Below are 13024 nucleotides of genomic sequence, written 5' to 3'. Positions count from 1 at the left end.
AATAAATGCTGTTTTAGGCAATTAGCATCCTCTTCTCCCCTGAAGATTCTCTGGACTGAAACAACAGCCTTCCTGAGTCACAACCGCCTTGGCCGGGGCTTTGGGAGCACGTGGGTCCGTGTTCTGTCTCCTTTGTCTTAAGTCCATTTGGGAGGGTTGTGGTTCAGGCGTGTGCTCTGACACTTAAAGGAACCGCTCTGTCTGACATGCTATTGCACAACTCCTCATGAAGGGTGCTTCATTTTAAAATGACTTTGAAAATGACAATGTTCCCCTGCCCCTCCCCCCTTTTTTTAAAAAAAATCATAGAATGTTAATTGGAAAGTTAATTACCACTCAATCTCATTTTTGGTTCATTAAAATCACATTTGCTATGCTACTATGCATAAAGGGCGAAGAAAATGAATGTCTCTAAGAAGAAATCATTGAGGAGACGCTGCCATATATATATATTTACCTTTACCAGTGAATGAGTTCGTGCTTAGCTTGTTGTGGACCGGCTAGAATAAATCAAGGCCGTTCGGCCTACTCACCCCTCTGCTGTGGCATTGCATCGCACATTCACGGACCCCGAAGACACTGATATTTTGACAGCGACGATTGAGGCAGATCTACGGAAGGAAGAAGACGTAGGGAGCGTCTCAGGACTTGTGCGAGCCCATGCGCACGCATCCATTTGTTCACAACGGAACCGCAACGGGAAGTCTAGGAAAGACCCCCTCTCCGTTACTCTGGACGCGGCACAACGACCTCGCTCAGACATGGATCCCGACGCCTGCGTCTAAACTCAGTGCCTTTTGGGACCTCAGACCCACGCGAATGCTACAGGGGTGGGGGTGGGGTGGGGTGTGTTTCTTGCAAATTTTTATATGGTTTTGGTCGATCCTGAAATCACGGTAACTGACTTTCTCATGATTTTTTTGCTTGTTTAGAGCTTGCAGTAGAAAATCGACATACTGCAGCATTTTCTTTTCTCCATGAAAAGATCCAAGAGAGCGTGAAACAGATCAGTCCTTACTCTGGGGCCTGTGTAGACTCTGAGACCAAGTATCCAGGGTCCAGGAGGTACAGAAACATGGGAGCTTTCCCAAAATACCGCCTGACGAGTGCTGTCACCGATGAGGCGAACCGTCAACAGGAACGCTCAGCAGAGGAAACAGATGGTCCCCTGTACGTGTCGAGCCTCTGCAGAGGCTTTGTTGAGCGACACTGGGCTGGTTTGAAAGGGTCTAGTTTCATTTCAAAGGTGTGTAACATACTCCAGACTCAGGGGACCGGGCCCTTGATCTCCCAGAAGACGCTGCAAATCAGTGGGGTCAAAGGCAGTCTAACTTTTCGTTTGTAGAAGCATTTTCAATCCTGTAGAACAGGGATCCCCAAACTACGGCCCGCGGGCCGCATGCGGCCCCCTGAGGCCATTTATCCGGCCCCCACCGCACTTCCAGAAGGAGCACTTCTTTCATTGGTGGTCAGTGAGAGGAGCATAGTTCCCATTGAAATACTGGTCAGTTTGTTGATTTAAATTTACTTGTTCTTTATTTTAATTATTGTATTTGTACCCGTTTTGTTTTTTTACTTTAAAATAAGATATGTGCAGTGTGCGTAGGGATTTGTTCATAGTTTTTTTATAGTCCGGCCCTCCAACGGTCTGAGGGACAGTGAACTGGCCCCCTGTGTAAAAAGTTTGGGGACCCCTGCTGTAGAACCTTCCTATGGGAAGCTCACCATCTGATCCTCATAGCTCATGTCAGGCACGATTAAGGGCTGATGTAAAGGGCTGGCCATCATCTCGGCCAAGGGGACTGTCACGTTCCAGCCGATAAAAGGAATTGTCTCGGACAACGACCAACATACAAGGGCCCTGGTCAGAACCACATTGCTGCTCTCCTCCGAGCCCACTTACAAGAACAAAGATGGCTTTCAAAGAGCCCCGTGTTCTGCAGAAACGGAGGTCAAAGCACATTTAACATTGCGCGTGGAGGAAGAAAACCTCGTGGGTGAACCGAGTCTTTGGAACGGCAGTGTGCAGAGGCACCCGGCCCGGGCTGTTCCGACAGTTTTAAAAACGGGTGTCATCCTAATGTCAAGGCCTGAATACATACAAGCTGGTGACGTGCGCAGTCAAGGAGACGTCCAGCATGTATCACATGTTCCACGCATCATGCTAGTTCCTCAAGGGCAATTTGTGGTGCAGGGTGGAGGAGGGACAGGGCAGGGGAGGCGTGGGGGGAATTTCTGCCCTGGGAACTCTGCTGGACAAGCAGAATGTGGGTCTGGCTCCTTCTGTGACCTCTCTGGTTGTGAGTGATTTCATAATCGTTTTGAAAATGGGGTCCCAGAAAAGCACATGGGGGTTGATTCATCTTCGTCCCTAGGTCATTTTATTAACTTGCAATCATTTAGTCTGATGAGAAAGTCTGGTGAAAAAAAAAATCAATGGAGCAGATCTGGTGAAAAATCTCAAAAAAAAATAAAAAAAAAAATTTTGGACTTTATTTCTAAATCCTAAAACATCTGTCTACCTTTCTCTCTGGTCTCCAAAGAACTCTCTTACGGCCTTAGGCATATTCTTTCTCTTCCTCTCTCCTATCCACTGCTTGGGGGTTTCTGAAAATACATTGGACTTCCCATTCTTCCCGCCATCCGGGTGAGAACGAAACCCCAAGAACACTGGCCAGAGGCCAAGGCCCCATTTCCGAAAACAATGCAAGATGCGTCTGCGTTTCCTTCCAAAGTAATTTCCTGGCTGGAAACCCTCGCGACATCCAAGAGTGTAGAAATGACTTATGAACACGAAAGGCCAAAAAAAAAAACAAGCCAGACTTCCCCAAATCTGCATCCCAATGGTCAACCCAGGATCTAGGATTTATTGATTTCTTCTTCTAGGTGCAAAAAACTGGAGGGAACCAGAGACAAAGTTCTGAGAGGGAGAAGGTTTAGAAAAACAAACACACCTCAGAACTCAGTCCTTGGAAAAGGCATCTGTCTGTTGCTCCCTGTTCCAGACTGACCGTTATGACGCACGTGAGCATCATACCTCTGGGTCTTACCTTTCCGTCTGCGCACTTAGTGCCGGCAAGCACGAGCCCAGGGTCCGGCATGTCGTCGCCCAAGTACACGTGGGTCCCGCGGCACAGAATCCGACCACCTTCCTGCAGTGGGATGTTCGTTTCTATGGAAACGGCATTGGTACCAATGACTGGCCGGCTGGCACCACCTTGACACTGGATTTTGCCACATTTGGCGTCCCTGGAAGGGCAAGAACAAGACAGTCCCCCAGGAGGGGGCGTTTGGAAGCAACCCTCAGCCATGGGGGACGTTCAGAACAATGGCGGTCGGGAGGCGGATTCCTACCTCATCGCGCATTTGGCAAAGGAGCTCTTAGAGTCTTTGCCGCAGTTGCCATAAGGGTCGCCTGCGGAGTTGACTCTCTCGAAGCAGATCCCGGGGGCCGGCTTAGCACCTGAAACGGAAGCAAGGCCGCGCGGTCAGCTCCTGTGAGGGGGTTTTCGTATTTTTCTTGGAACAGCTTTGGGCTTTCAGGTTTGGGGAGAAGAGTCCTGTGTCCAGAGGACATGCAGCCGGTGCCTTGGCTGACTCCTGGCCAGCGCTGGCAGGCGGGACCGTCGCCGCCTCTGTCCACGTAGCTAGCTCACAGGCAAGCCCGCAGCTCACACCTCGGGGCCGTGGCCTGTGCAGCCTCGCAGGAGACGAAGCCTGGCCGTGGGGCCAGACCCAACGCGCCCAGAACAGAGGAGGCTGGCTGCAGGAAGAGGGGGAAGCTGGCTCTTCTCTCTGACAGCATCCCACACTGTTCCAGGAGGGGGAGGGGGGACATGCAAGCTCTAGCAGGTGCTGGAGAGCAGTGACGACTAAATGGGGGGAGCAGTGAGGGAGAGAACAAGCGAGAATGCGGAGACCTCACACGTGTTCAGTCTGTAGGGCAGAGATGCCTCTCGGACGCCATGGTGACATAAAACTCCACAGACGTCCGGCACAGCACGATGGTGCCCGAAGGAGAGGGGCATGGGGACCAGAGAGCTCAGGAAATGGCCATTTTTAGTGCATCTTCCGACAGGGGACAGAGAGCATATAATTGGGTCTGTGGCGCCAGAGCCTCGGAGGGCTTGCCAATCCTGCGTGCGATGACATCTCTCGAAGGCACACATCCCTCAGGAGAAAGAACCTGTGTTTTGGTCTATGCCAATTGGTATTTTGAAACTGGTCACTTGAGATTCTTTTCGTGTTGTTTGAACACCCTCTGGAGTGTAATCCCATCAGCCTGCGAAGGCGACGCAGCTCGCTGTGAACCTTGCTGTTTCCCGCCCCCGGCTGGGAACTCCGTTACCTTTCCCGCTTGGGGGACGGAGAATAAAGCCCTACAGCGTTGTTACTGCAGTTACCCTCCAAGGTGCTCTGGAGGTGCAGCAAGCTCAAGCTCTGTTTTCTTTAAAAGATCAAAATTCCTGCAAAAGGAGTTACGTACAATAAAATCTTTAACCTAAAAAACCCCCACAAAAACAAACAACAGCAACAACAACAAAAATAAACAGTGTCAACGACTTCTCTCCACTCACAAGATGTGATAAAGCACAGATTTGGGTTCAAGGCTACTGGACTTCCACGTTTGCACATTTCCATGAAGACAAGAGGCTTCGTGTCTGTCTCTTAAAAAAAAAATGACACGTTTTCTCAGCGCTACTATATTACATCCCTTTGTAGCTTTGAATTCTTAACGAAGGAACACTCAGGTGTTTTGCCCTCCCGTAAAGATGAAGTTTAACCTTTCAGAGGCAATTTCTGACATCCTATTGCACTTGATAATTATACAAGAGGTGATGGGTTTTGATCACCAGTTTTATCTTCAGAGGGATAGACCTCTTACCAGTCATTGGAGGTTGGAGGTTCTCTTCTGAAAGACGCGATTACACCTTGAATTCAGCCCACACTTTGAGTTAATCTTTCCTTAAAATGACTCCGTGATTGCAAATGCACTTCCCCCAATTCCGTCAGACGAGCTCCTTGGTCCCTGTCGCGGATTCCGGTCACCCCCACCCCTAACAGCCAAGGACACCGGCATTTTATGAACAACAGAACACAGTCGTGTACCCTCCTGCCATGGCTCCTTCTCTGTATTGGCCTTTGCGGTCATAAGAAAATCAAGTCCAAGTGGGAGAGATTCTATCATTTTCTTCTCGCACCATCGGGCAAGAGGGAGACTTTCCTGACTTCTCAACGATAAGACTCTTGGGGAAAAAATGTCTTTCCTTTCCATCCGTAGCCAGCATAGTTGAGGACAGGGAGGACCAGTACTGCCCACAGGTGTATCGTAATAAAACCAAACTCATTTAAACCGACCTCTCAGATAAACGCTGAATATTTACCAGCCCAGGAAGGTCGTCTGCTTAGCTCACACGAGGTTCCGGTGGCGGACCAGACAGACAAAGCTCACATATTTCAGGCCCTCCCTGATGCAGGCTGTTAAGTGATGTTTGTTTTCGGTAACCAAGTCAGGGGTTCAGATAGACAATGTTGGCAAAAGTCAGTTTCCTGCCTGAAGGAAAACACCCAGCCATCTTTCAGCAAGAATGAAGGTCATGTCGTGTGGACAGAAAAGTCTGTGTGGCTATTAAGACCAAGCTGGGCAAAGACAGTGACGTACACGTCACAGTCTCACCTGCTGATAATATTTATGTGCTTGACATCAAGATACAAAGTCTTCAGCTACAAGGTTTGTGGGAGAAAAAAAAAATCAGTGAGTTAAAAAAAAAAAATTAAACTCCTAGCCAACCAGGTGATCATCAACAGTAATAACTGGAAAAACAAACAAATGAATCCAAAACTCGAAGGTATTCTAAAAGTGTATGAGCTTTGCTAGTTAGGAGGTGCAGGCATATGTTTTGAATTTAAAAAAAATCATTTTATTTGTAGAAATATGTAGAAGTGGGATAATTTTATTGAACTATCACGCTGGGTTCAGACAAGCCCATTTCCCATGGGGACGGTGAGCTGGAGGGAGGGTTTCATCCGGCCAGGGTTTGGGGTGCCAGAGCCCGGGAGTGAGTAACTGACTTCGTGACTGTGACTGGAGAATCCTGGATGAGTCAGTTAGCTGGCCAGGTCATCTGGGGGAACACGGCCCCGGCCAGCAGAGCAAGCACTCCACGAACACTCCACGAACACTCCACGGCTCCTGGAGTTCAGAGCATTTGCTAGCGGATGGGGGATGAGATGTAGCAAAGGCATCTCTGACAATTCAGAGATTTTCGTTTCCGAATCCTGACAGCACAGTCACGTCGCCCGCTGTGACACAGGGTGAAAAGGCTCCCAGCCCGGCACCTCTAGCTGGCCGGGGGCCTGGTCGAGGAAAAGGAAATGACCTCCGCCCCCGGCCAGAGCACACAGGGAGCGTGGGAAGAATGTCATCCCCACAGAACTGGGGCTCTTGAGTCAGCATCTTACATGAACAAGGATAGTGATGAACATTTAACAAGTGAGAGGAACAGGGGTGGGGGGTATGTGTGTGACAGAAGAAGATGTGTGTGTGTGTGTGTGTGTGACAGAAGAAGATGTGTGTGTGTGTGTGTGACAGAAGAGGATGTGTGTGTGTGTGTGACAGAAGAGGACGTGTGTGTGTGTGTGTGTGTGTGACAGAAGAGGACGTGTGTGTGTGTAAGAGGATGTGTGTGTGTGTGTGTGTGTGTGTGTGAGTGTGTGTGACAGAAGAGGACTTCTGCTCTCCAGGTCACAGCGCAAGCTCATGTGTGTGTGTGTGTGTGTGTGTGTGTGTGTGTGACAGAAGAGGACGTGTGTGTGTCAGAAGAGGACGTGTGTGTGTGTGTGTGTCTGTGTGTGTGTGTGACAGAAGAGGACGTGTGTGTGTCAGAAGAGGACGTGTGTGTGTGTGTGTGTGTCTGTGTGTGTGTGTGACAGAAGAGGACGTGTGTGTGTCAGAAGAGGACGTGTGTGTGTGTGTGTGTGTGTGTGTGTGTGTGTGTGTGTGTGTGACAGAAGAGGACTTCTGCTCTCCAGGTCACAGCGCAAGCTCTCTGCAACAGAACAGCCTGCGGTTCCCTGGGATGGCCCCATGGTTCCTGTGTCCCCTGACCCCTGCCACTCCATATGCAGGAAGCAGTCTTCCTCTCCACCCTGACAGGTGACAGACTCTTGGGCAGCCTCCTCTATGACGCCTGCCTGGTTGGCTGCACCCCCGCCCCCCAGGCTGGGCCCACTCCAGCTCAGCCGGACCACAGCCGGACCTAGGACTCGAGGCTCCTGCTCGCTCATCTGTGAGCTTCCTGCAAACACAGTCACATCTGGTTTATAGAATCTACATGTACGAGGCTCCGGGCACCTAGCACGCTTGTGCACGGGCATGTGCCATACAACAGAGGCCAGGCAGTGGTAGAGGACCACAGTGTACCCAGGGGGAGGCCCGCTGCTCTCCCCACTTCACAGATGAGGCCCAACAAGGTCAAGTCGTCCGCTGAAAGGTCACCCTGCCAGTCGGTGGTCTGTTCAGTGCCTGGGGCAGGCAGGAAAGAGACCCACCCCCAAGTGAGGTCCATGTCCTAATTCTCAGAACCTTATATGGCGACAGGGGCCCTGAAGATGCGATTAAGTTAAGGGTCCCGAGATGGGGTAAGTCCCCAGATCATCACAAGGGTCCTCCTGAGAGAGAGGCAGGAGGGTCCCAGTCAGAGAAGGAGACGTGAGGAGGGAAGCAGAGGTCAGAGGGCGACGGGGGCGGGGGTGCCGTGCTGCCAGCCCTGAGGGTGAAGAAAAGAGGTCATGAGCCAAGGAGACAGGAAGCTCCCCCAGGGCCGCCAGAAGGAACCAGCGCTGCCCACAGCTGCCTCTAGGACTTCCAGCCCCCAGGTCTAGAAGGTGATACATTTGTGTGGTCCCGAGCCGTGGAGTTTGTGGTCATTTGTTCCAGCTGCAGCAGGAGACTTGTACGGTGCCCTTGAACCGGACTGTGCGGCGGCCACTCTGGTGTGGGAGGAGAGGCGCACTCCGCGTTTGCAAAGGTGGTGGGCGGTCCAGGCTCCTCAGGAAGCCCTGTGTCCCAGGGGCCGTACCTGGTTCAGGCACAAACGCTCTCTGCCCTTCTGAGGGGTTCCATGTGGGGACTTGAAGCACTAAGAAGGGTTTGGAGAGGTAGACTGAAGGCACGGACCCAAGGCGGCTCTTCAGGTGGGGTCCCCACCCTGTCATTTCGGGAGCTCTGAGCATCCCCACTGCCGGGAACTGTTCGTCTAGGTGCGATGATGCCCTATGGCAAACCCACCTGACTGGGCCGAGGCCCCCTCAGTCAGCAGGGCAAGGGTAGGGAGGGGAAGAGAAGCCAGGAGCTCCTGGGTGGGTCCCCAGGCCTCAGCCCCGGCTGCCAGGAAGGACGTTGAAAGTTCAAAGCAGGTGACTTCCTGCTGCTCTCACTTTCGGAAAGCCCAGCCCGTGAGTCAGAACGCCACAGTGGCCGCCTGTCTGGCTCCCCCTCTCTCTGGTCAGGCCACTCGAGAAGGACTAAGCCGATGAGATAATAAATACCAGGCTTGGTCGCCACAAAGCAAAGGCCTGGAGCCAGCTGAGTCACACAGAGGCGGTGGCCTGGCGAGAGCTGGGGGCCCCATCTGACCTCACTCTGGACACGCGGCCCGACGATGTTGGGATACCGCAGAGACTGTCCCCTTGCGAAGCCCTGGCGCTGTGCGTGCTCTGGCACGGAACACCCCTTGGAAGGGAGCACAGACACACCCCGTGTCACTCAAGAACGGGAGGTCACCGAGTCTGAGAAAGGCTGGGAAGGGACGGCCACTAGCGGTGCTTTATGCCGTGAAGACTTGGCCGGCAGCGGTAGCACTGTCCCAGGGTGACCTCACTTGGCTAAACGGTGTCCAAAGGCACTCATTCATCCAGAGCCCCTACGACCGTCTGGTACGTGTATAGTGAGTGTCTACTTTGTGCTTGTCATTGCAGAGACTGACCTTGTTTGAGACCAGGAGGCCCCCACCCTTGCCTGGGGGCCCACCCAGACCCGCAGGCAGAGGGGCCAGGACTTTGGGCTGAAGCACGCAGGACCCTCTTTCCACCCACCCCCGTCCACCCACGAAGCCTGAGGCTCACGGGAAGAAGCGGGTGATTGTTGAGAAGGGGAGGGGCTGTGTTGACCCATACGCTGTGTCCACACTTCCTTTCTTCTCCCTCAGGAGGTCCCCAGTGCCCAGGGGCACGGCGGGGGGGGGGGGGCTGGGGGGAGGGGTGGGCCCCGCCAGGGCCCGGCCCTGGGAACACGTCTGTCCTTGTCCTCCTCGCTCGGGGCGGCGTCCTCCCTTCCTGCTTCCACCCCGGGGCTGGATGCTGACTCATCACCTGGAGCCCTCGTTTCCTCCCCTCCTCACCCCTAACAGCAGAACCTCACCGCCAAGTCTTACAAAGGTCTGTATCAGATTTCTTCTCCCCCCAGGGCCGGGGCCTGAGCTTGCCCGGCTTGCGGCCTAGCTCACCATGGCGGCCTCGCCACGGCCAGGGTCTCCGGCCAGAGCTGAGGTCACCCTGGCAGCCAGCGGGAGGAGGGAGAGGGAAAAGTCTGGGTGGGGCCCGCACCCTCAGAGAATACTCTGCATGGGCCGGAGATGGGCTGCGAGTCCTGGGGCGATGCGCCCACGGGTCCCCGACTGCCCTGGGCAGCCCCGGGTCTCTGGTCCCTGAAGAAGGGGCCGCACAGTGGCACACACAGAGGGACAGATTCTTCCCCCTTTCGCATCCGAGAGTTTGTTCAACTTTAGAACTTCCACGGGACTTTAGTTCAGGGCCCGGCTCTCTGGGGTGACTGCACAGGGTAGGCGTTTCATGTGGCCTTTGGGTCCCAATGGTTTGTGTCCAAGTCCCAGCCTCATGACTTCGGGAAACTGACTTATAGCCTCTGAGCTTGAGCTTTACTTTCTGTAAAACTCTAGTCATTGTCCCTACCTCAGGGGTCACTGGAGGGTTAGAAGGGACAAATGGTACCTGCCCCCGGCCCAGTGTCGCCCACAAGAGCGGTAGTAAGCAGACAGCCTCTAACTGCCTGGCACCTTCTCTGGAGCAGACGAGTCTCTGGCTCTGCCGTCAGAACCACAGGGCACTCCGGGCCTCACGCTCCTGTGTCCCTGTTCTTCCCCGAGTGCCGGAGTCCAGCCTGCTGCCCTCGCTGTCCCTCCCATGGGCTTCACGCTCCTGTGTCCACGTTCTTCCCTGAGCGCCGGAGTCCAGCCTGCTGCCCTCGCTGTCCCTCCCATGGGCCTCCTATCTGGAAGTCAGGTGCCCCCCCCCCCCAATCCTTCCTGGTCGCAGACAACTCGTGCACCAGGTCTGTGCGGGGCCTTCCCGGCTGCAGCGACTTTCTCGGGCACCCTCAGCTCTTGGCAGAGGTCCTCAGGGCTGGCTCCTGCTGGTGCCTGGTGCCCGGCAGTCCCCAGCCCAGCCAGGGAGCCAGTTCCTCCAGCGACCTGAGCTGGAGGCGCCACGTACCTGGTCCCCAGAGCGTGACACACTGCTGCTCATGGGTCTGGCAGATGCCGTTGTAGCAGTAGCCATCCACCCCCTGACATGGGTGCCCGTCGTGCAGGTACACATTGGCCGGGCAGTGGGGGCTGGCCCCTGAGCAGAACTCGGGGAGGTCGCAGGAGTTGCTGGGGCCCCGGCACGCCGTCCCTGCGGGCTTCAGCTGGAAGGAGAGGAGGGTGTTCATGGCACGTGCTCTGTGGGCAAGGGGACAGGCTCAGCTCCCGGGCTGGGCAGAGCGGGCCACTCTCGTGTGTCACATAAAGGGGTCAGTCCCCTTAGAGCAGAGGGAGTCACTGACATAACTGTCTTGCGCTGGGTGACAATGGCCTTTCCACCATAAGGGCAGTGGGGGGGGGGGCGGTCAGGAGCAGCCTCTGTTTAGCCTCACGGGACATTAGGATTGTCTGATGAGCAGACGAGCTGGTCACTGGCACCCGCTCCTTGGGGACAGGGGAGAGAGGGGAGTGTTGCCTGATGGACCCACTGATTCTGAAGAAAAAGAGCTCCGGTGGCCGATACCACTGCAGGTTATAAGATGAGCTTTTGCAAGTTGACAAAAATAATTCCACGGGCACAGTGACAACAGCTATTTTATGTTGTCGTCAAACCAGAGAGCTGAAACCCATCTGCCGGACTCTACGGGGAGAGGTGCAGAAGAGATCGAGCAGGGACAGTACAGGATGTCAGGGACCATCCGACCTGAGCCTCGTCTCTTTGGGGTTGGAGAAATTAAGGCTTCGAGTGGCTTATCTGAGGCAGCACAGCCACTGACCTCCCCACGCCAGCCCCTCCCCACCTCCCGCCACCAGCTGGGTGTGCCAGGAGGTGCCTGATGTTAATCACAAGTAGGGAGGGGATGAAGGGTATTTTAAGCTGAACATAAAATGCTTTTATATTTTTTATTTTGCGAGAGGGACAGATGGGGACAGACAGACAGGAAGGGAGAGAGATGAGAAGCATCAATTCTTTGTTGTGGCTCCTAGTTGTTCATTGATTGCTTTCTCATATGTACCTTGACTGGGGGGCTACAGCAGGCTGAGTGACCCCTTGCTCAAGCCAGCGACCTTGGGCTCAAGCTGGCGACCTCAGGGTCTCGAACCTGGGTCCTCCACATCCCAGTCCGATGCTTTATCCACTGCACCACTGCCTGATCAGGCTGAACGTAACATGTTTTAATGAACTTCTGAATCACTGTGCTTGGTCAGAGGGAGGGTCCTGAACACAGAAAGCCAAGATTGACGGCTTCATTAAAAATAAATAAAATTCTACCCATGCACCCTCTGAATCAGAAGCTCAGGCTTCCGGGTCAGGTCTGAGCGCTGAACAATGACACAAAGCACGGACTTGCCAAAACAGATACAGTGATGGAGGCTGAGATGCAAAGGCATAAAACCGCCGGGCTGGGCTAGGCAGGGCTGGTGGCTGGGCGGGGCCGGCCGGTGGCACTACTGTTAGGATGACACTGAGATCAGGATGCTTATGCACCCCCCCCCCCGCCCCCGTGGGACGACCTGTGAGGCTCCCCAGCCCGGCAGCCAGACGTTCTTGGGATCGAGCATGGGGAGCTTGTGTACGGCTGAGTGACAGGAGTGGAGCCCTCCTTCTGGTTACGGGGACAGGACCGCACGTGCCTCCAAGGGCTCATGTAACCGGTAACATCGAGCCTGAGTTTTTTGGTCCAATCACTTTTCAGCTCTTAAACAAATAATTGATCAGAGCTGACGTGGCCTGGGAAGGTGCGTGTGGCCTGGAGGCGGAGACATGCCAACCCCCTAAGGAGCCACAGTCTCCACAGCCACGAGTGCTGGGGCGCCGCCCTGCACGGCTTACCCACTGGGACGTCGGAACCCACGGGCAACCTTGGGGCCCAGAGAACTCACCCGGCAGTCTTCACAGCACAGCCCATGGGCACAGACAGCGTCAGGCTTCAGGGTACAGGCGGTGGCATTGCAGCAGAGATTGGTACACTCCTGTGGAGGGAAGCGTGTTCGTGTGGGGTCAGGAGCAGCAGCCGCTCGGGGAAAGCCCACATTGGGCTGTACTTGGCTGCGACGGGCAAAGAAAGGACCCGACAGCCCAGCCCTGGCGCTGCAAACCAGCCTGACCGAGGGTTCCCTCCGTCCACACGAAAGCAGAGCTCTGGGAGATGTTTATGGACCGAGGGGGCGGGCAAGTCCCTGGGGACAGTCGGCAGCACGCCAGCGCCTTTCACAAAGGGGTACGGGGCGTGGCTGGGGCTCCGACTGTTGCAGGTTGAACTGCAGTGAATTCGATCAGGGTCCCTAGAATGTTCAGAGCTTACTTATTTTAAAAACATACGTAGATGCACGTAAACATTCCTCTTCCCAGAGTCAGCACCTGTTCCACCAGGAGCATGCTGGCAGGAAAGGCACTTCAACTTATGTTAGAACCACAGCTCCTGGCCATCCAAGCCGATGCCACAGGTGAGACCCGCAGGGCACAGGTGGGCTGTCTA

General features: G+C 54.4%; 1 protein-coding gene across 1 annotated transcript in view; it reads right to left on the bottom strand.

Moving 5' to 3' along the window:
* ADAM12 (ADAM metallopeptidase domain 12) overlaps positions 1-13024 on the bottom strand; it is a 302779-nt gene that overhangs the window by 26866 nt on the left and 262889 nt on the right. The window contains 5 exon segments of the mRNA XM_066355592.1: positions 534-611; positions 3051-3249; positions 3355-3463; positions 10513-10708; positions 12429-12518. Coding sequence (XP_066211689.1) covers positions 534-611; positions 3051-3249; positions 3355-3463; positions 10513-10708; positions 12429-12518 — 672 coding nt within the window.

Source organism: Saccopteryx leptura, chromosome 13 (genome assembly GCF_036850995.1).
Source record: "Saccopteryx leptura isolate mSacLep1 chromosome 13, mSacLep1_pri_phased_curated, whole genome shotgun sequence".
Classification (NCBI taxonomy): Eukaryota; Metazoa; Chordata; class Mammalia; order Chiroptera; family Emballonuridae; genus Saccopteryx; species Saccopteryx leptura.
This window is presented reverse-complemented; position numbering and strand designations above follow the sequence as displayed.